We start from the raw sequence: 27,315 nt of genomic DNA, 5'->3' as shown, positions 1-27,315 counted from the left end.
GTAATTTTTACTTTTTAAAATGAGGCTGTTTTGCAGATAATTGAAACAAAAAACAATGTTTTCTCAGTTATATAGACATTGCTAGATCAAATTCGGCATCTTAAATTGACACTTTCATTATTATAATTCTTTCAACCAAAAAACTGGTCAAATACTTAAGTGATAACTTGCTTTTTTTTTTTTTATTCACTTTTACTGAACTGTCAGAACTAGTATGGTTATATTGTTAATATTGTTTTTTTTTTTTAATGTGAGCCTCCTCATAGTTCCATAGAATGAAATTATAAATTATGTATTATATAAATGACCAATATGATTTTAAATTGATTTCTCAAAAGCTATGTGTTTTGATAATAGATTTTTTTTTTGTACCAGGGATTGAACCCAGGGGTGCTGAACCACTGAGTCATATCCCCAGCCCTTTTTTGTTTTGAGACAGGGTCTCACTGAGTTGCTTAGGGCCTCAGTAAGTTGCTGAGGATGACCTTGAACCCACTATCCTCCTGCCTCAGCCTCCTGAGCTGCTGGGATTACAGGTGTATGCCTCCATGCCCAGTGATAACAGAAATTTTGTATGTATTAAATTAAAATTGTATGAGATGCTTAATATAACACATTACTATGTGTATACAGTTTTTTTTTTTTTTTAAATAAAAGCTGAGCTCTTTCCACGTTTACATGCTAGTCCAGGATTGTTAACAAAATAAACATGAACCTTCTGGATAAATGTGTCCATATGCCACTGTGATCTAAATCTGATACAAAACACAACTCATAACCTCTGAAAAAATGAAGGTACATTTATTAAATGACCAGGAGAAATTCCACAGCACATAGAATGGAAATAATAATAACACAAATGTTCTAGTTTATTTTCCATTTAAAAAAATGAATTGGAGGAAATTAAGTTTTTTTTCAATTAAAATCCTCAAAGAGATGAAACAAAAATTGATGCAAGAACTCCTTCATGTTAGAATTTGAGATACAAATATTTTCAACTTTTAACAGGGCAAGCTGATGTGTTCACATCTCAGATCCAAGCTGCCTCTTTGCACTAGGAAACATCAGTCCTTTTTTTAAAAGCACATTTACAATGCTTTCCCATCACCCTTGCTGTGTTTTCCTAGCACCTATAGCCATAACTGGCACCTGGGGGCCTTACATTGCTGGCAGTTTCCCTTGCATTTCTTTGGAGTCTATTCAACTGCTGTGGTTTTACTTAGAAGTCAGTGCTTTGCATATATGATTTCCTGAGACTGTTTGAATAGTCTTTCTCAGAAACTGTGCCAGTCTGGCTGTGAACAGCTCTTCTCTGAGGGGAGCTGACAGTATCCTGTGGGGTTGGCGTGCTTGGACCTGGGTTCGTAGCCATGCTCTGCTAGCTCCTTTCCCTATACCCTCTACTCTTGTCCCTGCACTAGTGACATCATTGCCCACGTCTTGTCATCCCTTTAAAGAAAAGAACAAGATTTGGACTAGCCAGAAAAAAATGAAAATGTTACCCAGGGGACCTATGCAAAGCTCTCATAAAAAATAATTTATATTTGTTGTTTCAGCAGCTGACATGGAAATGATTTTAAGTGATAAATAAAACCAGAATGCATAATCCAAATTTCTGTAAGGTAATAATCTGTCATGAAGACAGAAGTCCCTACTTATGAACATAAGTATGAAATTTGGAAATAAAGGTAACCTTAATTTTCTTCATTTTAGTGCATTTTTAAAGATTATCATTTTAACATTGCAGTTTTGAGATAATGAGAACAAAATGCTTTTTTTTAATGAACTATAAATGGCATGCTGTTTTGAGGTGCTAAGGTATAGAGAAGCACTGTTTTATGAAATGGCTCATGTGGGTATATATATGCTGGTGTGCTGTGCTGCTAGCAATTCCATGGTCTTCATCTGTGTACCACTAGAGAAAGAAAGAAAAAGGTCAGAATTAGGAAGTCATCTGTTTAAAAAAAAATCAAAAGAGCTCTCATGAACATATGTGGTAGAAAACAGGGTGTTTTGATACCTGAAATAGTTTAAAAACTGAATTATGATCACAAAAACTGTCTAATTTTTCTCCAGAGCTTTCCCAAGGCATGTTGTTCTGTCCTGCAGAAGTCTCTGATCCTCTTTAAGAGGTGCTGAGAAAATCTACTGTGCATTTGGCTTAACTGAATAGTACTTTAAGCAAATATAAATTCTAATTAAAATATCCAAACCCACTTTCAAGTTTGACTCAAAGGACACTTAAATCACCCGATGCAGGCATATATACTCATTAAGCCCACCTATTTTATTTGTTATCAAGTGTCAGATTTCTCTATACTCTATTAAGATAAACTATATTAAATGAAAATTTAAAAGGCAACTTTCCTAATATATGTCACTAAGGAACTGGTAAAAATCTGTTTCAATATTAGAACTATATGTTTAACATAAATGAAGTCAAAAGTCAAAAGTAGGGGCTGGGGTTGTGACTCAGTGATAGAGCACTTGCCTAGCATGTGTGAGGCACTGGGTTCGATCCTCAGCACCACATAAAAATAAACAAATAAAACAAAGGTTCATCAACATCTAAAATGAATGAAAGAATGAATGAATAAATAAATAAATGGGTTATTTGCAAATACTTAGATATTACAATGGCCTTTAAAAAAAAATCTAACATTTATATAGAAGGAGTTTCTGACCTGAGCCAAATTTTTAAAATTTTTTCTTTAGATGTTGATGAACCTTTATTTTATTCATTTATTTATATGTGGTGCTAAGGGTCGAACCCAGTGCCTCAAACATGCTAGGCAAGCACTCTACCACTGAGCCACAACTCCAGCCCCTGAGGCAAAATTTATCACCCTATTAAATAATTGGGAAGTCATTGCCAGGCAAACATATATTTTGGAGATACAAGTTAATTCTCAAAAACGGCTGTAAGTATCATGAATTTTGCTTTGAATAGTAGAAAAATAAAGCTCAACCTCTTAGGAGAATTTGGCCAAAAAAGATGCCAGTTTTTCTCTGTATTCCATAACTGTCCCATTCCTATATAGCAGGCACCATTTGAACTGAGCACAGAGAAAATCATGTATATTCGAAGAGTGAGAGAAAGAAGTCCTTTTTTCAATAGATGAGAAAGCTGCATTTTACCTAAATTATTTTATGCAATTAAATTATTGCATTTTACTCAAATTATTTAGCATAGGTATGTATGTATATGTATGTATGTATGCATATGTATTTCTTCTTAATTTGAAAATCTCTAATACAGAAAATGAATTTGACTAAATACCTGGAAACATCCTCTGTACAGGCGACAACAGCTCTAGCCATTTCTGACTTTGTAAAACAAGCCTCATTGTTTATTGTCTGTGGTTGTTCAACAAAAGATAACATAGCAATCACAAAATCTGAAGCATGCTGATTATTAACATCCCACTGTTGTTACAAAGGCTAGTAATACATACTAGACAGAAATGGATTTTCATATTTGAGCTGAGCTATTATCATGCTGGTTTCACTTTAGAATTACTCTGCCACACATTTACTGAGTAAGTGATTACTTTTGAATCAAAACAGGGAGAGACTGAACAATCACAGGAACAGGAGAGCAGTGTTTTGACACTCCCAGGATATGCAATATTGTGCTTCTCAACCCCACATTCTCTAATACCACTGAACATCACTCTATGTATGATTCAGGCATATCACTTCTCTGACTTTACATTGGAAAAATAAAAACTCTTTTCTGTCCCTGACTCCTGGGATGTCTTTGGGAAGAGGTATCCTCCAAAGAGAAAACTAGATCCCACCAGCCACTTTGTTCCCCTTGAACAAAGTTTTCTGTACCATTGCCTGGAAGTCCACTCCAGCATCCACTAGGGCTTTGGAGATCTGCGCTGACTGCTGAAAGTGAACGTTATCTGCAGGGAGAGAAAGGAAACATCAAGTAGCTAATAGCTTCTCCAGTTTCTGATACCAAAGGGTGGAAAAGGCACAGAAGAAAGGGACTGTTTAAATTTCTAGGACTCAGCATCCCATTTAGCCCAAGACAAGTGAGTTGTGGAAAGCAACACTGTTTTATTGAAGTAAATGTAACAGTCTTGCCCCTCATGCTTTTGTTTTGTCAGTAGTGAAATTGCAAACCTGTCTGTGATACTAAAAAGTCTAATTAACTGAAACTCACCATCTGCTGTTCCATGAATAAGGAGGTACTCAACTTGTTTAAAATTTTCAGCTCTGCTCATGACTGTTGAATTCTGGAATTGGGAAAAAGAATGTCATTATTCAAAAAAGGATCTGCCATAAACTGATTTTTCACTTCAGTTTACAAAATAAAATGTTTTCAGCTGGGGCCCCCTTTGATACAAAATATAGCAAACCGATATTCAAGCAAATGCTGTCTTCATGCATGGCAGAATGCACAGCATGCCCTGTGCCTGGGAGACAGGACTGGAAAGGGAGGATGCTACATCTTCCCTGCACATGCAAGAAGAGGGCACCTGCCACCCAGGCTGCATGCAAAACCCCTTGAGTCCCAGATCCCAGATTGGCTGTGTCCTATGCATTAGCACAGGGCAGAGCCTCATATTAGCAATGTATGTTCCATGGGCTTCTGCTGTAGTTCAGCCAAAAAGTGTATTACCATGGCAACCATGTGTCACATGGTGCCATACATGCTACATTTCAAAGAGCCTGTACATAGCATTTGCAACTAAACATACTCTGCAATATGTCATGTGAACTTTGGTCCACATTGCTAGGTTCTGAATGTAAAGCAAACATTACCTCTTTCGGAACAGATGTTTAAAACCTAGACAAATGTACCATATGGGAGGGGAAAAGGGTGAAAAAGATCAAGAATGGCCTTGGAAAATCAGTGGGTTGTTGTTGTCTGCTTCATTCTTTATATTGCAGGAAATGCTGCTATTAGTTCAAGACATATCTAAGTCAGCTAGGGAAATAGGACCAAAAAAAAAAAAAAAAAAAAGGAAGATCAGCTTTTTGAAGATGGCTTCATGACTTGAGTCAGTTAGGGCTTCTAGAATGAAGAGGTTTTTGATGAAAAACTCTTTGAAAGTAGAGAACTGGCCATCTGGTTCTATTCTGGGGCTATTTACAAAGTGGAGATGAAGATTAAAATAGCAGACAGAGGTAGGGAGGGGGGAGCCAGAGTCCACTTGGTTATCCTGTGATGGGATGGATAAGGGAAGAGAGAGAAAGGGTTCAGCCAGCAAGTCTTGCAGCACTTTGGTGATATTTTATAAGAACCAAAGTTTATATTTTTGTAGCTAATACCAGCTTAATATTATTGACTGGAGTCCTGGTGGTCAAGCAGGAAGGGGATGGGGGTGAAGTCAGAGTGTTTGTATTCTAGTCTCAGCTTCAAATCAGAGAGGTGTGCAACTGCACTTTGAGCCTTGATTTCTGTAAAATGGAAATAAGAATAACTCCTCGTACTCCCTCATGGAAATAAGGAATCAAGAGGCATAGTAAAAGATTTTTTTTTTTTTAGGTTAAATTGCTGATGCTAATGTGAGAATCTGTGACACAGTGTTTCTGGTAAAAGACATTCTGTCTACAACTTTCAGAGCAGAGTTACCCAAACTGTGTCAAGATCATCCTGTCCTGGTTAGCTCAGAGCAAATGCCCTTCCACTTCTGTGCAGGCTAGTCCCCACTTGTCCTGAACATATTCCATTTCTGACCCAAATTGAGAATGTATTCACAAATTTCTAGAACAAATACCTGGAACTAATTAAAAGGTACACCTTAAATTTTCCTTACTTCTAAGAAACTTTTCATTTGGTGAGATGTCCCATATAAATCTGTCCATGTATAAATCCATCCATCCACTTATCCATCATTTGTTCATTCATTTATCCACTCATTATTTCATCTAGTCAATCAATATTTACTTGTATTCCACTAAACTATAAAATCTGCAATAGAAGGAATTTGTCTATATTACCAATTACTTTATTCCTTGCATCTAACAAGTACTAAATATTTATCAATTAAATAATTAAACAAAATTAATATGAACTTGCCCACTTTGTTTTGCAGTCAGTGGGAACAGCCAATTTAGGCAGAGTAAATTATTCTCATTTTTAAATTCAGTGAGATAGCCATTAGTAATAATAGGTATTGTGCATTGAGCATTTACTCTGTGCCTGTCACTGTACTAAGCTTTACAAAGGAGTTAGAAAGCACTGTTATACTGAATCCTCACAACACTTGTGTGAAACAGATTCCTATCAACCCTGTTTTTATAGGTGGAGACACTGAAATTCAAAAGGTAAGTAACTTGCATCAGGATACATATATGGGAACTGTCAGAACTGGACAAAGTCTGATAGCAAAACCCCCTTTACTTTCTGTGTTGCACTTCATCACTTCTAAAATTCCAAGCTGCTTATGATTTGTCTCCCAGCAAAGGAACAGTGTGAAATAAAATGTTAATTAACTGTCCTGGAACTTGAAGTACATAATAATAGTGGATACCCTGGCTCATGAAACACCATGCCTTCTTGCATTGAAATAATTGGAAGAGAGTCTGGTCTACACAGCTGAGATTTGGGAGGCAAATTTTCTGACTATGAAGGTGATATATAACCTAATGTAGCAACAAAACTGAGCAATTTTTTGCCCTTCCAGGAGGAAATGGTCAAAATAAACCTCCCTAAGAGACACTGTAGCACACCTTTCAAAGCTGGAAACAGAGGGGCTGAGTCCTGCATCTTAGCAGTGAACATTAGTATGTGGAGTTGCTGGACCAGGTGTCCTTTCAGTGTCCTCTGCAGTGATCTTTTCGGCTAGTCACGCTCTCAGCCCATGCAGACTTCTTCCCACCTTCTTTCTCCCCAAGTTAAATCTAGCTGTTGCTCACAGAAGATAGCCAACCTCAACACTGAGACATGACCCAGATATACACTGTGTCACCTCACCTCACCTCCAGCAGCCTCACGGGCTTGCCTTGCTTGGCAGCATGAACAGCAAAAGCTGCTCCTACAACCTCCCTGTGCCATGAAACTGAGAAATGTCATTGAAACATAGAGTAATAGTTAGGAGACATATAAATACGCAGGACACTTAGCAAGGAATGTGATAACTACTGGAGTTTGGACCAAAACAGTTTCTGGCTGCCTTTTTTTTTTTTTTTTTTCTTAAATGGAGTGAATACAGGCTGAAAGAAGACAATTTTTATAAACAAGTAAAACCCTGAGCCTAAGATAAATGTTGTGATGTACACACTGTAGCTGTGATGAACTAGACATGGTGAGAAATGCAACATACTGAGAAAAAGACGAAAACTGTGATAAAAGTGTCATGATGCAAATTGTTTTACATTAACAATATTACACTACAAAGAAAGAAAGACAAATACTTTAATGCAGCAGGAGAAAAATAAAACAAAAGCTTCCCCTGCAACTGCAAGATAAGTGTGCCATTTCAAACGCACATTTCCCCTGCTCACTGGGAGAAGCCTCCAGAGGGACCTTTGAGATGGCAGATAGGCAGCCGGAAGGTGCACACACACAAGCTTTCAGGCTGCAGAGAATATTCCCCCCCCCAAAAAAAAAATGCAGCTATGTCACTTTGCCTCTGGAACCACTGATCGATCCTTCCCTACTGGTCTGTATATTCTGGCTTCTCAGTTAAGACTCCACTGTCCATTGTATGGCACACTTTAAGCTGTGAAGGTAACACACAAAGCCCGTGAAAGAATCAGATGTGTTCGTTTAGGTATGATTAATGATCATGAAAAATTAATGGTGCTATTTTAACCCACCCAAGTAGGATGATCCCCCTTTGCCTATCCATGGAAACAAAAATAAAAAAGGAAATGGATGACTAAGTTAGAAGCCGAATAGTCTATCACCAACTACTAAAAAGGAAGCTCAGAGTGATAAATGGGCAAGGATGCAATGGTGGTGCAGTTGGCGCTCTCCTGAGGCTAGAAACTTCCGGAGAGCCCCGCTGCCAGCAACAGTCTGGCAAAGAGAAGTGGGAAGGATTGGTCCAGTGGCAGTGCCGATTCCACAGCATCTCTGTGAGGAGCTTTTCCTTCAATCCCCCAGAAGAACCATCTGTAGCTGCTTGTTGGATCATGCTGGTTCCTCAGTTACCTTCCAACAAATAAATCTTTGTATTTTTGAAATAAAAGAAAGAGCTGATGAAAGTAGGGAAGCACCGTGAGAAATAGAAGGTCTAATAAATTGTGAGCTGCTCCTCGTGCCATCTAGAACCGTGAGGACACATGGCTTCCCGAGGATAGAAATGGTAGCAGCTGCCACGCTTTGAAAGCTGCTTTATGGCAGGCCCCGGGGCGGGGGGGGGGGTGGTCTCAGGTAATCATTTTCAAAGCCCTGTGAGGTAGGTCTAATAATTCCTTTATCCAGATGAAGAAACTCAGGTGCAGAGACCGCCTCAGGTTCACACTGTGGGTAAGTTGAGGAAACAGAAGTTGGGTACAGATCTTTCTAACTCCAAAGTCCACATCCCTGATATTCATATTCTATTGTCATTTCACATCATGGCCAAAAAGCTCATTGCCATTCCTAGGCTCTTGTCATTGGGTTTAATGAACGACAACCCTCCAGTTCAGGAAGATATTACCTTGGATTTACTGGTTTGCTCTGTGAATTCTTCTAACTTGCAATCAATGCCACATAAATAATATTAAATGATACCATTTGGGAAGCATCATTAATGCCACAGCAGAGACCACAGAAAACATTTACGAAAAAAGTGAATTCAACCCACTATATCAGATGTTTTACTTGTTTACATCTATCAAACAACTGCACCCATGAGATGCCAAGGAAAGAGCTCCCATCAACCCCAGACAGGGGGCTCTACCTCAGGCCTCACAAGCAACACTGGCTTCTTTAAAGATCACACAGCAGTCAACATTTTATCAGCACTCCACAAACAAGTTAAGGTTTGGCTTAAATCTGAAGGTCTCTCTCCCTTTGGCATATTCTGGGATAATAGAACAAATGTCAAATCAGTACAAGATGGCATATTTACAAAATTGCACCCTGTTTTGCATAACCTAACGATGCAGCAGTTCTTAAGGATTGAACATTTCAAATCTGCTAGCAGAAGACTGCCAAATCTATGACTGTTTCATACACTTGCCAAAAGCCTATCAAATTTTGAGCAAAATGCAAAATAAATCTCCTCTACAAGTTAAATCAGTCCCTTCTGTGTGTTCCAGGCTGCCCTCTTCTCTTGGCAACAAGGCTCAGGACTTGGGCCCCATTTCTCTTGCCCTTGATCTTGCACTTCTCTCTCAGAGTACTCGCAAACCCATTTCCTCCCTGGTTTTATGTCCTGCATTTTTGGTCATCATTTGGCTTGCTCTTCCCTCAGCCCTTCTTCTGTGTCCCTGGAAAACCACTCCACCTCTTACTCACCTGTCTACTTCCTTACTCGGCCTCTCCCCTCTGCAGAATCTGTTGAGAGCCTCTCTCTGCCCTCCTCCATCTTTCTCTACTGGATTCAGATGGTGCCATCTCCCTTTTCTAATCCTCTGTATCTATATGTTACTTAACATTTTTTTTGTGCCTTAGTTTCTGTACCAGTAAAATGGAGATAATTAGAATACTTAGAGGATGTCGGGGAGAGTTGAAACCGATTATCCACATAAAGAGCATAGAATAGTGTCTGGCCATAGAAGCACTTTATAAATGAATTAAAAGAATGAATGAAGTGATTGGAACCCGATGCCCTCTATTGGAGAGGAGGTAAAGTGAAACCTTAACTTCTTGGTCACTACCCTCTGCCTCCCTACATGCTCCTGACATACAGAATTATATATGAAATTCCTGGGCCTCCACAGTCACAATTGTGTTTTTCACATACATTGGCTACTTTGTCATATTCAAGCTCATGTTTTATTACCTACTTTTATTTCATCTCCCCCAAGTCTTGGCTTTTCTTTACCTACAAGAGATAAACTGAACCCTAAATGGGTGAATGTTTTGCATGTTTGGCTAATGACTGTGATGATTGGCCATCTAAGACAGCACTTACCAGTGCTATTCAGGATCTGACTCCTAGAGGTGGCTGAGCCTGCTGTTTGGTAGTGAGTTGCCTCCCTTAAATCCTTTGCTAGGATCTGTCACACTTTCTGTCTGTTTTGGACTGAGACTGATCGCACAAACATGTCCACAGATCTACACTACTCATTAGTTCAGATTTGTCACCCTTCTGCTTTGGCTCACAATTTAGAGCCTCTGAGACCAGCTTCTTGGAGCTTTAGGGAGATGAAGTTCTTCTTTCTTCTATGAGCTCTTTGTATCCTTTAAAAGGGATCCCAAAGAGTCTTACAGACTCTCTGCTATGCCACTGCATTGGATCTAAGCCTTAGTCCTGGGGTCCCCTATCTATATTGCAGTTTTGAAAGAATGGGAAAGGGTTCTCCCTGTGGTTGAACTAAGCCTAAGTTGAATGCTGAGCAGCTGAAGTGCAAGGCAGCCTCCAATGGGTGCAGGCTTATAGCCTCACACAGCTTCTCTGTCTGCTGCATTCAGCCGTATGAAGGGTTCCTCAGAATTCCTTTTCCTCAGGAGTAAATAGGACCTTTATTTCACAAGACATGTTCCTCTCATTGATGTAGGTTTCTCTACATTCTTCCAAATCTAGGTCATTAATGACCTCATCGTGAATCTTTTCCTCATTTGAGTTTTATTAAAAGACTGCATTCTCCTTCAAAGGTTCTAATTCTGGCTGCTGTGTTGATTGTTTTTAACCCAGAACATGGATGAAGATCAAGGCCTTGCTGATTGCACCCTTTGGACATGTCTAATCATCAATATACTGAAGAGAGTCACTGCTCCAGACTAAAGGGGACTCCTTTTCAAAACATTTCCTTCTGACCTGAAGAAATGCACAGGGTGGCAAAAGCCTCTAAGAAATTGTCCTCTTTGTCTTTCCAGGGAGGGAGGGAGGGAGGGAGGGAGAGAGCAGGAGAGAGAGAGAGAGAGAGAGAGAGAGAGAGAGAGAGAGAGAGAGAGGCAACCTGGGAAAGAAAAGTAAAAGATGGGGTCCAGAGGGGCAGCTGGGGCCTTGGAGGAAAATAGAATCTCTGAATGTATTCTTGCCAGAGACAAAAGCACAGGCTCATTTAAAAAACAAAGGAGGGCAGCTTTATTCTAAAGCCTGCTGTGCACCAAAAATAGGAACTTAGATTCAGTTCCTCCACATAGATTCAGTTCTCCACATTCGGAGGAAGCAACTTACCATGGTGGAGACAATTCCGCTAATGCATTTGCCTCACTTTCTCCTGCCCACCTTAACTATCACCCTCCCAGATAATTCCTCTGAGTAACACATTGGGAACCTTTAGCTCCCTGGTACTGGCAGTTTTAATGTGTCCATTGCCAGCAATAAATTTCGTGCCAAGAAAACCCGACTCCTGGCGTGGAAGGATTAAACAGTCCTCGGGTGCCATCTGTGCAGTGAAGTGTAAGAGTGACTTTGTGCACCCAGTGTGCGTGTGTTGCCATTGGCAGTAGGAAGTGACTTCTATTTACATGACTACCTCATGCAGTGAACACCTAAGGGGAGAGATGAAAATGGCCACCACCATGGGGGGTAGGTCGGGGGAGAGGGGGGTTGGACTGGGAAAGAGAGTCTATAGAAAAGACTGGAAAAAGATACAGATTGAAACGGCAGAAGAAAACTAATTACCCTATATAATTATATAGGGAGTCTGGTTAAAAGAAAATACACTGCAGGCCTGATGTGCTTTGAGGAAGGAAGGCAGGTACCATGGAGGTACCTCCTTAGATGTCAGGGTTTGGACCTGACCCTGGGCTTCAGGGTTCAATGTCCCCTAAGGATGTGGTTCATCAAAATAAACTTTTTGACTTCTCATTCTAGAGTCTGGGGGAAAGATCTAGGAAGTAACCTCTGATGTTTCAGAAGCTTTTAGTACTTTGGGATAATCAAATTTAAGTCTTCTGGCAATCAGACTTAAGTATTCAGATTGAGCCATTTACAAAAAAAAAAAAAAAAAAAAGATCAAGCTATAAAATGAGAGAAGTGATGGGAAATGAAACTTACATCACAATGTTTCCCTTCAACGTGTTTTTATGATGAATCAGAAAAGGTTTGGGGCTTTGTATTTTATACAGGGGAATCCAAAGAATATCATGTTGAGGAAAACCTTGAATAACCTTGCTACAGAGGGGGAAGATCCTGTACAAAATAAGGATTAAGTCAAGAGAGAATCAAGTGGGGATTAAAAGATATACAAGAAAACAACCCAGGGTTCAAAAGCAGATGCATCTCCACTGTTCCCTAACAGATGGAGATGGAGAGCGAATGACAGTTCAGACATAAGGGGCAGAGGGCACTGTCACAAAATGGAAAGCTACAGAAATGGAGCAGTGAGCCTGCATATAAACCGGGCCACTGTAATCAGGGGGCTGACCACCTGGCCAAAGAGCGGGGACTGGATGTAGTTGTGTACACAGGAAAGGGTCACTGACGTGGGAAGACACGCTAAAGGGAAACAAGCTGGGTTTCTGATATAAAAGGAGCGAGGTCACATGACAGCTGCAAGGTGGTTATGAAAGGAAAGGGTGTTTGTGTGGAGGAGAAAGAGTGGGAAGAAACTGGGTATCAAGTATCAGATGGGAGCACTGACAGAAATGGGGACAACCTGGTTATGGGACTGCCTTGTAGGGAAAGATGATTTGTGTGCCTCACTTTTCTATCTTGACTGACAAATACAGATGAAAACACCCGCAGGCACCCAAACACACTTCCACCCATCCGATGGACAGACTTGCTTATTAAGTAGAAAGTAACAGGTAAAACTAGTGTGTCTATACTTTTAAAGACTTTGAGTTAATATTATTGCATTTTGATCAGATGGTCTCAGAATACACAGTAATAATGCCATCTTACAAAAAATGGACAAATAGTGTTCCAAGCAATGTTTCAATACCTTGAGAGTCATGCATTGGATTGTGACACAGATGAGCAGAAATGATCTCCTCAGATTGTTGTCTTTCTTTCTAATTCACTATCTCAGGAAGCCTTTTGAACATTCTTTGGAGAATGGGAGCATTAGAGATAATTTACCTTGTCATCTGTAAGTTTTAAGTTTCTTTTTTCTTTTTCTTTCTTTTTTCTTTTTTTCTTTTTCTTTCTTTTTTTTTTTTTTGACCAAGGAAAGTGACACATATAATCAGAAAAATTTTAGAAAGATCCAAAAATTTTGGAAAGATCCAAACCTAATAGCTCATACTTGGGGTGGCATCAAGGTGGCACCAAAGAGAACACTCTGGCTTTGCTGGCACTGTCTCTGTTAGCAATGATAGCCAGTGATTGCTGCTGCCAGACCATATTTCAAATGCTATGGCTCATCTGCAGGGAAACCTGCCCACTGGCTCTGCCTTTAAGCAATCAGCCTATTGGATGCTCTTCAGTAATTTATGGTCAGGGTTTTCCAGGGTACTGCCCAACTGCATCAACCCCTCACTTGCTTTACTCAAATCTTGTGTTTTAAAAAAAAAGTGTACATAACTGGCTCTGAGTAAGAAAATTATAGGCTTGTAGATATGTCTTAATTATGATGATACTATAAGAAATTTTAATATTTAGCTAAAGGTTTAAAGAGTCTTCCGGTATCTAAAGGAATATGTTGAAATTGATATGTTTTCTAAACTGAAATTTTTATAATTAAAGTAATTATCTGGTGTTGCTTTGTATTTCTAAACGAATGCATATTGTGACCTATATAGCATACGATAATGATTGTAATTATGCAGAATATAGTAGAGGAAGCTATTGGATTATCTCTAAACCACCTGTGTTATTTCTTTTTAACAAGAATTTTGTTGGAAATTTAAAAAAAATATATATTTTCCAGAATAGATACACTTAAACAGTTCTTAATCCACTTATAAACAGGTTTTAAAACGTGCATAGCTCACATCTCTTACCCTGTAACGGTCAAGGTTGTCTTCTGGAGTTGGGAGGCCCATGTAACGTTCTGTGTACACTGAATCTGTGAGGGAAAGGAAAAAACAACTAATTCCTACAATAATAACTTTTCTTCCCGCTTATTGGGTTAGTTTGTTTTCCTATATCATAACTCATCTCCTGAGATATATGTGTTTATGTGTTTGTGTGTGTGTGTGTGTGTGTGTGTGTGTGTGTGTGTGTGTGTATAGTTTCCCTCAGAATTAATCCCCCCGGATTTGGCTTGTTATGCAGCCAGAGACACTGATTCCCAGAAAGCCCACCTAGATTCAGGCCTCTTCAGACTCATCCCTAACCCACTCACAGTTAGCCCTCTGATGGAGGCAGAGGGAAAGCAAACTAAATGATATTTACTTCAATCGATAACTCACATGCAGAAAGTCAATGTGAAGTAAGACCTGCTCAAAGAGTCACCTTCAGTTTTTTGGTCATGAGACAAATCCTTTTGGAATACCCTAACAATGATCAATTACTAGTTGCTTGTTTAAAATCATATATATGTTTTGACAGGTTGGTATTCACTATAATGAATAGAAAGTGTTCAGCTATCAGTCCCATATTGGCTTAGCTGCTCTATCACAATGCAAGCTAAACATTTGGTTTTTCTCATTTTGTGGAGAGGTCTCAATTTCGTGTGATAACACTTGAGTATTATGAAACAGATTACATTAATAACTGTCTGCTCGAATGACATAAGCTCTTTTATCTATAAACATGGTGAAAAACAGGTTGCATAATTGGTTTGGTGATTTTTTGATAATTAAACATATTTCCTGCCCAATTAAAAAAAAATGAAATCATACATTATATGTATTTACCCTAAGATATCAGTGAGAATTTTTTTCTTTCTTTCTTTTTTTTTTTTTTTTTGTGTGTGTGTGGCCAAATTCCAGTATGACCTTAGAAGTCTGACATAACTGTTTGGAAAGCTGCCTCCTTAAGTGACTAGATTACAGTAAATAAGTATAAGCATGATCCATTGCCATTGTGCTACGTAGGTTGATGGCTTGAAGGTCACTCTAACTGCACAAGTATATAAATATTGATTCTGTTAATTCTTTAAATTAAATCATCAAAATTTAACATGCTAATCTTTTTTGAATGGCTGACATTGTAGATTAAAAACTACACTGAATAATATTAGTTGTTCTACATGTATTCTTGCCATTTCTGCTAAAATAAAAATATTTTTCTTATATTTTTAGAAATGAGTAAAATGTTTTATTATTTTGATTAAAATGATTACAGACTATATGTAATTTTATTCATTTAGAGGATACTTATGTAAAATTATATATATTGTACTGGGGATTGAACCCAGGGGCATTTAACCACTGAGTCATATCCCCAGTCCTTTTTTATATTTTATTTAGAGACTGGGTCTTGCTAAGTTGCTTAGGGCCTTGCTAAATTGTTGAGGCTGGCTTTGGATTCATGATCCTCCTGCCTCAGCCTCCTGAGCTGCTGGGATTACAGGTTAAGTGCCATCATGCTCAGCTGTTAAATTACAGTATTTAAAGAGCCATTTGAAATGTAAGATCTTCATAAAATATCTTTATAAACTCTAACATTTAAATATTAATAACTTGTGTGTTTGATAAGGGTTTATTGGGCATTAAGAGCAAAACAAATTTTTTCCCAAACAGTGGCAGACTTCATTTCTGCTTGTCTTAGAACATAATACCCCTTTATTATTTATGCTAACCAGGTTTATATTTGTGGGAAGGCCTAAAATTTTAAAATAACATTTAAAATTTATGCATAACTTTTAGAAATATGCCTTGAAATACCACTTACATATTCCTTTTATCCAATCTTTAAATAAAATTGTTCAAATTTGCACACATATAAAAACTATTGAGTTCCTCTCTAATAGGCTGGTCCATATACACTTAATGAAGTTATTTGTTATCATTAATACATAATGATATCATTAATACATAATACATTTTAAACTCAACAGACTGTTTCTATTTTTTTATTGACCACCAGAGGTCTCCAAAAACAAGCCATCTAACATAACCAATCTCAAGGAGAAAAGTATTGTATGAAAACAATACCATTGTGTGCAGATCAAATAGTAACTATGCCCTCCAACTCTTTTAACAGAAAGATGCATTTTGTCCATTGACTTCCATTGACTGAGTGAGACTTTGAAAAAGGATTTTCCACAGGTCTGGTGGTACTATCATATATCACAATGTGAAATAGTTAATGAGCATATTTATTATCAGTAATTCTATTCTTACATTACATAAATGGCTTGAGATGGGGATAAAGAGATCCAGGAAGATACTACATCTTCCTACCTCTGAGGAAGATCTAGTCTTCCATTGCCCATTATCATTTTACAGATTACCTTGCCCTCTAGAATAATACTCTCTCAACGATGAAGATAATAGTCTACAATATCTTTCTCCTACTAAGTGATAGTGGGGAAAAAACCCTGGAAATTCTTATGTCCTATTCTTCTTCTATCTAAAGCCTAGCTTTTATTTGACTTTTACCCAAAGGGAAAGAGACACACACTTTCATTATTCTGCTAATATGGGAAGTCCCAAAATAAAATAAGAAGTTAAAGAAAGGTTTATTTGAGAAATGTAGCAATGAGGCTGTTTTGCAATTTGGAAAACAGAATTTGTAGATAAGAAACTAATTGTGTAGATAATACCTAATATCACTCAAGCTTACATAAGAGCAGAATCTTATTATAGTTATCCATGAAGAACCTCTAAGATGAATCAGGCTATTATTTGCGGCAGAAACACTGAAACTCAAATTATTTGCTGTAAAGAGTGAAACTCTAAAAGGAATGATTTTGTTACGAAAAATTTAAGCTTAACAATTGCTGTTTCTTTGTACCTGACAGTAATTACATACCATAGTACTCCCACCGAGATACAGGTGCCACAGCTATTCCACACTTGAACACTCCACTTCCCGATCCCAGGACCATCGAGGTTACGTACCCTCCATATGACTAAAGAATGGAAACAGTTATTTTTATGGAGGTAAAGGAATAAGGACATATGGTAAGCGAGTCGCAGTTTCCACATTTCTCACATCTTTATATACTGTGCCTCTTTAGAGATGGAAAGCATGGTATAGGAGGCTTAAATTGGCCTTAATTGGGCAGTATCTAAAGTCTACACTTTCAGAGCCCCGATGCCTTTTCTTGGTAAGTGTAAGGGGGAAATCATGGGACATTTGCTGATGCTGGTAATTGGGTAGTGCCAATTAAAGAAAAATAAAGAAATAAAAACAATAAACACAACTGACTCATGAAAAGTCTCCTTTCTTCCCTCTCTCACTCCCTCCTCCTCTCTTCCTTTTTCTCCTCTCTCTCTCTCCCTTCCTCTCTTCTCATCTCCCTCCCTCAACACAGTAACTGAAGGTGCAAGCCTAGCTCAGGAGAGACTCTAGAGGATTACTGTAAAGAGATACAAGACTTGATAGACACGATTTTCATCTCCAAATATTTGCATACAAAAGATAAATGAACCTGCTCTGGGTTATATCCACTAAGGAATGCACACCACTTCACCCATCCAACAACTACTCACCCAGCCCCAAATTGCAATTCGCTGGCTGTCCACAAATCCCATATTTGAAAATTGTCTGAAACACAAAAAAGAAGTCTATGCATCAATTTTATACCACGTATATAGAAAACAAAGATAACTGCGCAAATGTGAGACCAGCCATTTGTTATCTCTTTCAGTCTATTTGAAACTAAGATGGATCATTGCCAGCAATCAAAAACCACCTGAGACAAATGCCTGCCATGCTAACTTAAGACCCAGATGAACAAAGCTTGCTTTCATTGGAGTCCATAAAAATTGTGTGTGTGTGTGTATGTGTGTGTGTGTGTGTGTGTGTGTGCACGCGTGTGTGTGCGTATGATTCACAGAAAACAAATCTTGGCAGTTTTTTTCACAGCTTTATATAAAAATTTGCAGCCCAGATGCACTTTTCTTTACATAATTGAATTTAAATTTCTCCAGATGTTTTTCAGTTTGAGAGCGTCTGCCCCTACAATGGGGAAAGACAAGGGCATGAAGAACATCTGGGTATGGCTTAGAAATATATCTGGGCCCCCACCTGAGAACTTAAACACCATTGTCTAATAACTCTCTTCTTATGCAGGGTGTTGATTAGTTAGCTCAGCACCATTAAAAAGAAAGCAATTTTTCCTTGGTGGATTAAGATGTCTTTTTGCCACTAAACTGTGTTCAGCTTTGGAATCCAAGTAAAGAAATGAGAAATATGTTTTTTTTGCCTCTATTCCTCAATCCTAGCCTTACATCAAAAGGAACTTTTTAAATTAAAAAATCTAGCAAATGGAACATTTGGGGCTTTTGCATGTGGCTTTGGGAGCTTTTTTGTTTTCAGTTGATGATACATATCCTAGGCTCTGAGTTATGCAACATTAGGGAACATAAAAAGAGTTTCCAACTCATTTTCTGTACGTCAAACTCTCTAAACTTGAAGAACTCAGACATGCAGATGTGTTCACTGAATCCTGAGTGTGCAGCTTGATAAAGCTTTCTAAGTGAACATGCCCTTGAAATCATGGCCTGTGCCTGGCCACAGCCTCCAGACCATTTCCCTCCTTCCAAAAGGACAAAATGAAATGTTACCCTTTTGTTGGTGAACTTGTACCTGGTTTTGGACTTCATATAAATCAGATTATGCAGGATGTACACTCGCATCTGGCCTCGCTGTCACATAATAGTGTATTTGTGAGATTCATTTATGTTACTCTAGTTGTGATTAATTGCTGAAATAGTGTTCCATTGTATACTGCATCTCATTTTTTTTTTCAAACTTGAGTTGCATACTATGGAAACTCAATTCTGTAATTCTGTAATATTAGGGCTTTTATAGGTCAGATTTGAGAGGCCCTTTATATGCCCTCTCACATATAAAGTCTGTGTGGATTGACACAAATTTATTTTTAAAATGGCAATGCCTCATTCATGAACATATTTATTGTATTTTATTTATTTAGTTAATTGTTTACCATTTTCTCTTTTTTTCTTTGTTACTTTTCTTAAAGGCATTTTTTCCCTATCCCTTTAATCATTCAAGGATCTTTCTGCATATCCTGATCCATGATTTCACAACATTATCTCAAATTCCACCACTTATCAGACTTCCCCATATATCCACACAGTTGGTTATAGAAACTCAAAGGTTATATTTCCCATTTACTAGTTAAATATAATTGAATAAAAGAGTTGGAATAAAACTGGGTTCAAATCTTTTCACCTTGACAAGTTACCTAATCTAAGAGCCTCCATTTCTTCACCTGAAATTATGGTAAGAACTCCCACCTCCTAGGACAGTTGTGCAGCTTCAGTGACAAAACCTGTGGGTAAATTGCTGCCCACATCATGTGCAGATCATGGGGTACTCATCATTCATGGTTAAAATCTCTCGTAAGCTGGATCACATCAATTTATAACCCCTTAAGTAAAGAGGCCAAAACTGAGATGTGATTCCTACTTAAGGAAGCCTTCATATTTGTGACTCTGATGGGTATGCTTTACACTTATATCAAAACAGAAGAGTCACTCTCATCCAATTCTGGAAGATACTCCAAGTACTTCATAGTAGTGACCCCCTACAATGTCAAAGTACACTGACCTCCTCTTTATCCTTGACTCTCAGGGATAGGCTTGCTCAGGTACATTTATCCCTCAGTGTGTTTGATGAATTTCAAATCTCCATTCTTAGAAGGTAGTAGCACATATGCCAACTCCCTTTCTAGCATCACTTACAAAGAGATATTTAGGAAGTTTTTTTTTTGCCTTCATATAAATCTATAATGACATACCTTGTTCTTTTCCTAAGCATAATATCTTTACTCAAAACCTATCACAAGGATGTAAGACTACAAATTTATCCCAGCATATTTTAAATTTTTACACTTTACAACTTTAAAATATAAATCGAGGGGGAAGAAGTCAGAAGTCCTTTGAATTTATCTCCTAGTCACTCACCTGGCTGCTTCAATTTGATCATCAACTTCAAATGTTCCCAGTCTTCTGTTGATTGCATGCATGATCTTATCTCCTTGGTAACCACTTCCCCTGCCATCAAAGCTAGCTACTATGATGTTTTCTGTACTGGCAAGGTAAGTGGCCCAGTTGAGTCGGAAGACAGCATCTGCTTTTTGGCTGCAGGGGCCTGCATAGCTGTGAAAAGACCCAAAATTCAATAAAGAGTCTCAAAGTCAAAAGTCCCTAGATCAAATCAAAAGCTTGTGTTTGTCTTCCCTGTAGAGGAGATGCATGTATCTTTCCCCATTGTGAACCTGAAATCATGCCAGCCACTGGTGTATCCAGAATCGTTCCTCTAAAACGTGACAACATGTCTGGAATGCCTGTGTGCTTCCTTCAAAGATGCCATTAGTTTTATCTTTGAAGATTGTTATCAAACCCAGATTTCAGAAGTCAATAATTTTAAAGCATTACACAATAATTTCTCTAATAGTGTCGATAGGGAAATTTTGTTATGAAAACCTAACAATGATGACCATAAATGCACCTTTGACTATATCTTTCTATCTCAGCTTAAAATACTTGAAGCATTTATTTATTTACTAGGTTGCAACTTCCGTGAGGACTCTGTACGTCCTATGCTTTGGAATTCCCTATGTACCCAGCAGAGTTTCTCACTCTAGGGTTTTGCACATCACTGTGGAATGAAACAAGGTATGCACAAATGCTATTACCTAAAAGTCCAAAGGAGAAGGAAATACTACCTTGTATTGGAAAATAGGTTATGTTATTTGGCATTTTTTCTAGTAACAAGTTTAACTCCCTCATATTTGCAACATTCACAGACTATAATCTACCCCACTCACAGCTGGGTAGACAATCTCTATTAAACACTTTTGCTGCTGTTTGTTAATTAAGAGGCAGTACCTATAGAATTTGTATCTCCTTTACATTTCATCACTGCATGGTCCCTAATCCTTTTTAATTTTAATTTTAATTTTTTTTTTTTTTTTTTGAGAAAGAGTCTCATTAAGTTGCTGAGACTGACTTTAAACTTGTGATCCTCCTGCCTCAGCCTCCTGAGCTGCTGGGATAACAGGCACACGCTAACATACCCAGCCATTTTTAGTAACATGTGAAATGCCTTGATCCTGTCAATGATGTTAAATTTGGTAGATTAAGAGTTTGCCTTTTACCCAAACAACTCCCATTGATTGCCTTTGACTCTTAAGACTTGAAGAGTTATCTACCCCCAAGATTAGACCAAATTATTAAACAACAAAATAAGACCTTAAAAAGAGAAGGAGGAGAGTAACTGACCAAAAATGGGTGCTAACTTGACCTTTTTGTTTATTCTTAACCTTTCTTAATTATTTACAGGGGTGTCAAAGAAGAGAGAGAAACATCACTATTATATTTTAAAGGATGCTTTTCAGAATTGTAAATAGAGCTTAATATAAATCAACATCACAAATGAGTTTGACTTCATTAAATCAAAATTAAGCTTAAGAAAGTCAAACAGCACATCAGAAATTTAAAATACCCATGTTTCCTTTTGTGTGTGTGCTTTATGTTCAGTTTTATGCAACTGTGAGTAGAGAAACCCAAAGCTATGTCTGATATTAATATCTGTGCTTTTTTTTCTAGTGACAACAGAAATTTTTTTCCCTTGAGTTTCATTTTCTCCTTCATATGATAGACCAACAGAACTCACCACATCCGTTTGTTGTATGAATAAACTAAGTCACAGAAAGCACCTGGCTCACAGCAGGCCCCAGCACTTTTGTTTCATTTTGTTTTTTATAAAGGAAATAATACATGCTATGATGGGAAGACTGTGGCATTAAGGGTGAGACCAGGGCACTTTTAAAGTGTATACCTAGCAGTTAATAAAAACATTTTACAATATTGTCATATTCAGAACTCACAAACGTGATTCCAGAACTTTCTCTAAGACTTGAAGAATTTAGGATCATAATGAACGCTCGGCTACGTCATTCCTCCTCTTTACAAAATAAAAAAATAAAAAAAGGAACAGACAATGCCTGGCAGTGAAATTTCAGGAACTAAAAGAGAAAGCTCAAGTCTTAAAAGAGTCAAAGGCAACCAATGAGAGTTGTTTGGGTAAGTTTGGGACATCTGTTAATACCATCACTTGCTTGTTCAAATGTATAGAGCTAAGGACAAGCATGGAAACTTGAAATTCCTGTGGAACTCCCCTGGATTTTTGGAATCAAATCATAAGAAAAAAAAATATATGCTATTATAATAGAAGAAAAGTGTCTATCTTGCCTATTAAGAAACGTGACTGTATAACCAATGTGATCCTGCAATCTGTACACATGGAAAAATAAGATTACGTACCATATTTGAATCAAATGTATGATATGTCAAGATCATTGTAATGTTTTGAGCATCTAATAAAAAAATTAAAAAAAAGAAGAGTAGAAAATACAGGTTGGAGTTTGTGGATGCAAAATGAAGGTGAAAACAGTAATCAGTGATTTGGGGAGAAAGAAGGATTGCATTTAGCTCTGTGTTTTAGTAATCTGTACTGGGCAAAGAAAAAAAAAAGCAACAGTTAAGACTAAATTGCTCTCTCCTCTTGAATACTTACACTTCTAATAGCAGAGGGTATTTCTTGGATTTATCAAAATGAGGAGGCAAGATCATCTGATACCAAAATTCTAAAAAGAAAAAAAAAATCAATTAGTGAGATAAGAACAATTATTAGTACAAGATTTCTTATCTCTGTCAGTGATGTCATGTCTAGAGACTAACAATTTGCTAAATTAGAATAGAAAAAAGAAAATGAGCTGCTTGGATTCAGCATGTTTTTAAGATATAAAAACACTGTCAGGTTAAAATACTCGTTAATAGTAAAACAATAAAGTTGTTTCTAAAGTATCTATTGAATACATTGGTGCCTTGTAAAATAAAAGTGCATCTTAGAATTTCTAATGTTTTGTTTTTATGATTCTGTTCTTTGGCATCTGATCTACTTATCTAGTTTGTTTATGGCTTATGTTCTAAGTTTTCCTCCAAAATGTTTTCCTCTTCTTGAATTTCCTTGAAGCTGTTTAGGATTTGTAGTTGGCCCCAACTCTATTTTAAAATTCTGATTTAATAACATTTTTATAATTCCTATTGCCATCCCAGACCGCAGAGCTGCGTTCCCATTTTCAGCTCCGTATTTCACAGAATGAAATCGGGCTTATGTGGAGCAAACTGTTGCGTACATTCTGTATGATCTCCCACGGATCTGTTTGATTCCCTGTGCTTGATTTAATGTCAGTTTGATAAGATTTGTCCTTAAATAGTGAATTGGTTTCCTTTGCTTTCAGATGAAAGATGAGTTTTTCTAACAAATCTAAAGGATTAAGCGTTTTTCCAGATTTTAATGACTATTTATAGCTTTGGGAGATTTAAATTATGGGCCAAAAATGAAAAATTCCTGATCTCTAGAGCTCTTTCCTACATTTATTTTCTTTTTTGTCTTATTGCGTTGATTTTGGTTGATTTTATTTTGGTTAAGGACAAAAGAAAGATTTAGGAGTAAAATATACAAGTAGATTAATCTTCAATTCTTATTTTGATGAATATGTTTGTTTTCCAATTTAATGTGTTTATAAGAACAAAATTTGAAGTTAATTTCTATTATAATTTCAATGAAATATCAAATTATTGGCTGCCCATGATATTTTTATTTGATTGAGGCTCTGTGAGTCAGCACTCACTCATTAGAAGATGCTAAGACACAAAGGTTACACCTTTGTGCAGAGGGATGGTCCTTTCTTTGTGGGGGAGGGTGTCTTTCTAATCTTAAAGCTCTTCCTTCCCTGCTCCCTTCTCTTGAACGCCCCCTTTAGCCCTCTTTTCCTATCAGATCCTCTTCTGTCTGAAAGCTCTACCCTGCAATCCCTATCAGTTTTCCCTTTCACGTGGCTTCCTTGATCCTAAACCCTTCAGGGATCCCCACTGTTTACCAAATGGAACAGAATGTCACATCCAGTACTCAACGCTTCTGCACCAGGCCACTAGTGTCAGCATTGAGAAGCTCTAAGTTTCTGACTTAGAGTTTTGAAAACATTGTCATCATTTAGGAGCTTACTCTAAATGCTAGAACCTGGACAGCCAACCTGACTTGCAGGACCAGAATGTAAATGTTAACGAGCTCCCAGGTGACTCACTAGCATGTTTTATTTGAGCACCCCTGCCCTAAGATATTCTTCAGAAGTACCTACACTCTCAAGGGCCTGTCTTGTCCTTAAAATGAAATGAGTTGAATATTTCCTATTATATCCAAAATTTATAGAAAGCATCCAGGCTAAATGAACCCAGATGGATTCTTCCCTTCCCTATAAGTTGTTAGCCCTTAGTGGAGAAATGAAAACCAACAAACATAGTTTCCTACTCAAAGAAACCTACTGTTCTTAGTGAATGGGATCCAGGATTAGTCAACCAAGCCCAGTCATATGACAACTATGAGAGGGGAGGAAGGATAGAAAAAAAATAAAGATTTTTCTCTTGAGACTGAATTTCAACCCTTTATAGAGAGCCCCAATTAGAAACTATAATCATCTCAGATATTTTCCATTTCTTGGTTTAAAGGAGAAACATATTAGGATAACATTAAGTTAAATGTATAGTTAATAGCTACCAGTAGAATAGTTACTAACAAGATAAAACTGAATTAGTAGTAGTGCATTTTCTCCAACACCTTTCTTCTTGACAAAATATATTTTATATAAAGTGCTGTTATTTTTTATGATGAAAGAATTCAAAAGTAGTAGATCTGTGTCAGAACATTTTATGGAAAAATAAACTAAATTATATTTATATGATATAAAAGATATATATTCAGATTATCACAGTAGTCATATTTTACTGGTGTTTCCATGAAAAGAATTATTCCAAGAGAAATTTAACTTACTTGTTTCATTCAAAATAATAAAGTCCAGCTTCTTTGAAGGCATTTGGACATCCTGCAGCATTTTATCCAAAGCTGAATTATCTTCCAGGACTCTTAGTACTGAGTAAATAAATGAAGCAACAGAAACTCATTGCAAGGTAAAGAATTTAGATTATGCAATAATGAGCAATGCAATACTCAGCAAACACAAAATGCGCGGATTGAACTGTACATACTTTGGGTCATAAACCTTTTGCTCAGGTTGTTGTGAAGATACTTTAAAGCCAAGGGAAATCACACAATGCTAAAGACATGCTAGTCCTCTTCACATGCACTTTCCTACAAGCAAATGAAGGGTGAGGTATGAGAAATTACCTTGATCATTTGTACTTCTATGCAAAGTATAGAGAGGCAGACCAGGGCCTGTTAACACAATCAGGGGAAAATATGTTTTAGATGAGAATGGCACACATGACTTTTTTTTTTTTTTTTTTTTTTAAGAGAGAGAGAGAGAGAGAGAGAGAGAGAGAGAGAATTTTTTAATATTTATTTTTTAGTTTTCGGTGGACACAACATCTTTATTTTTATTTTTATGTGGTGCTGAGGATGGAACCCAGTGCCCCGCACATGCCAGGCGAGCACATTACCACTTGAGCCACATCCCCAGCCCCATACATAACTTTTTAAATCTCTCTTTTATTACCATTTACCTTTGATAGAAGACATAATAAATATCATAGTAGATAAGAAACTTAATAAATGGTGGTAGTTGTTCCTTAAAATAACTGCAATTGGGTACAAGGTGTATTACTGCAAAGGAACAGGGCTCAGTAGAATGAGGTGGGAATGAACCTCTGCCCTGCTGGACTTGGGTACGTTACCACCTCTGTGCTGCGTTGTTTCCTTGTCATTGAGCTGAAATGGGAGCTGCCATCCTCCCCACTCTGAATCCACTCTGAAACCTTGCTGATCACAGCAGCTCCAGACCCTGCACTCTTTGGGCAGCAGGCTAGCCGAGCTCTGGAGCCAGCCACACCTGAAGGAGGGTGGGTCCCCCATCATGCCCACTCCTGAGGAGTCCCGGAGCCAGGAAGCACATCTGCAGTGCCTGACTTGGATAAGCGATTTCCTTCTGGCATGGAAAAGTGTTTTTCTCACAATCCCATATCTTCACTATTTATCCCAACTGTGGTAGTTGCAGAGTGGAAGGTAATGTATAGAAAAGCTATTTTGTGAGCTAGTTAATTCTGATGCATTTGGATGATAATATTAATTTTCATACTTGATTGAAACCACAGTGAAGGCACTATCCAGACCTGGGTTTGAATACTGGCTGAGTTGCCCTGTGCCTCCTAAGTCACATAGACAACAGATGTATGCTTCAATTTCCTCACTACAAAAAAAAAAAAAAAAAAAAAGAAGAAGAAGAAGATAATAATATCTACTTTGCAGAATTTTCTTAAGGATGAAACAAGATCATGAATATACAGCTTTTAGCACAGTGCTTAGTAAAAAGCACACACCCAAGAAAGGGGGACAAGAAACAGCGATGGTGAAGAACCACAGAAATAAATAATAAAGATAATACACTTGAGAAGAAAGATTCAGAAAACTGCTCAGAGTCATCTTTTTTGCCATTTTGACAATTCTTTTCAAAATATCCACATTTCTTCTCTCATTTAAGAGGTAGCCTCACTCACTGTTTAGAAAGAGGGCTCAGGGGCAGGGGTTGTGGCTCAGTGATAGAGCACTTGCCTGGTATGTGTGAGGTACTGGGTTTGATTCTCAGCACCACATATAAATAAATAAATAGGGAAAGAAAGAAAGAAAGGAAGGAAGAAATGAAGGAAGGAAGGAAGAAAGGTCCATCATCAACAACAATCATCATAATAATAATAATAATAATTTTAATTTTAAAAAGAAAGAGGGCTCAGGAGGCAGAGGCCTGGGTGTGAATCCTCTATAGATGCTGTGCAACTTACACTAGGTGCTGTGTCTCTCCTTGCCCAAGTTTCTTCATTTGTAAAATAAATAAATAAATAATAATAGCAATAGCAACAGAAGATAAAGCTATGAGCACATCGAGTGACAGGCACTAGTCATGGCTTCTCATTTAAAGGGGTGAGTTCATAAAATAAATATTTGAAAATGCACAATCTGTAGAGAAGACATATAGAAGATACAAAAGAAGGAAGAAGGATAAATAGGAAGGAAGTCTCCAGAGGGAAAGTTAAAGTGGTTTGAAGCTCACCACTTAAATGTGAGTGGATAAAAAGGGACTGAGGTGTTTACAACTGCCCCCCCACCGGGTTCAAAAGGAGAGAACTGAGCAGAGAAGAAACAATGATTTACAAACCGGACATTGGAAGGAATATCTTGGGCATGGGAAGAAGGGGCCAGGAGGGTG

At 37.7% G+C, this 27,315-nt stretch overlaps 1 protein-coding gene across 1 annotated transcript in view; it reads right to left on the bottom strand.

Moving 5' to 3' along the window:
• Positions 1-873: 873 nt before the first annotated feature.
• The window catches only part of Dpp4 (dipeptidyl peptidase 4), an 81,233-nt gene continuing 54,791 nt past the window's right edge, over positions 874-27,315 (bottom strand). The window contains exons 17-26 of the mRNA XM_076866842.2: positions 25,284-25,331; positions 24,930-25,028; positions 22,614-22,683; positions 19,997-20,191; positions 17,555-17,609; positions 16,872-16,971; positions 13,952-14,016; positions 4,175-4,247; positions 3,838-3,911; positions 874-1,915 (exon numbers count right to left, since the gene is read on the bottom strand). Of these exons, the coding sequence (XP_076722957.1) occupies positions 1,814-1,915; positions 3,838-3,911; positions 4,175-4,247; positions 13,952-14,016; positions 16,872-16,971; positions 17,555-17,609; positions 19,997-20,191; positions 22,614-22,683; positions 24,930-25,028; positions 25,284-25,331 (881 nt within the window). The 3' untranslated portion in view covers positions 874-1,813. The remainder of the gene's footprint in view (positions 1,916-3,837; positions 3,912-4,174; positions 4,248-13,951; positions 14,017-16,871; positions 16,972-17,554; positions 17,610-19,996; positions 20,192-22,613; positions 22,684-24,929; positions 25,029-25,283; positions 25,332-27,315) is intronic.

This window comes from Callospermophilus lateralis, chromosome 9, assembly GCF_048772815.1.
Source record: "Callospermophilus lateralis isolate mCalLat2 chromosome 9, mCalLat2.hap1, whole genome shotgun sequence".
In the NCBI taxonomy this organism is placed as follows: Eukaryota; Metazoa; Chordata; class Mammalia; order Rodentia; family Sciuridae; genus Callospermophilus; species Callospermophilus lateralis.
This window is presented reverse-complemented; position numbering and strand designations above follow the sequence as displayed.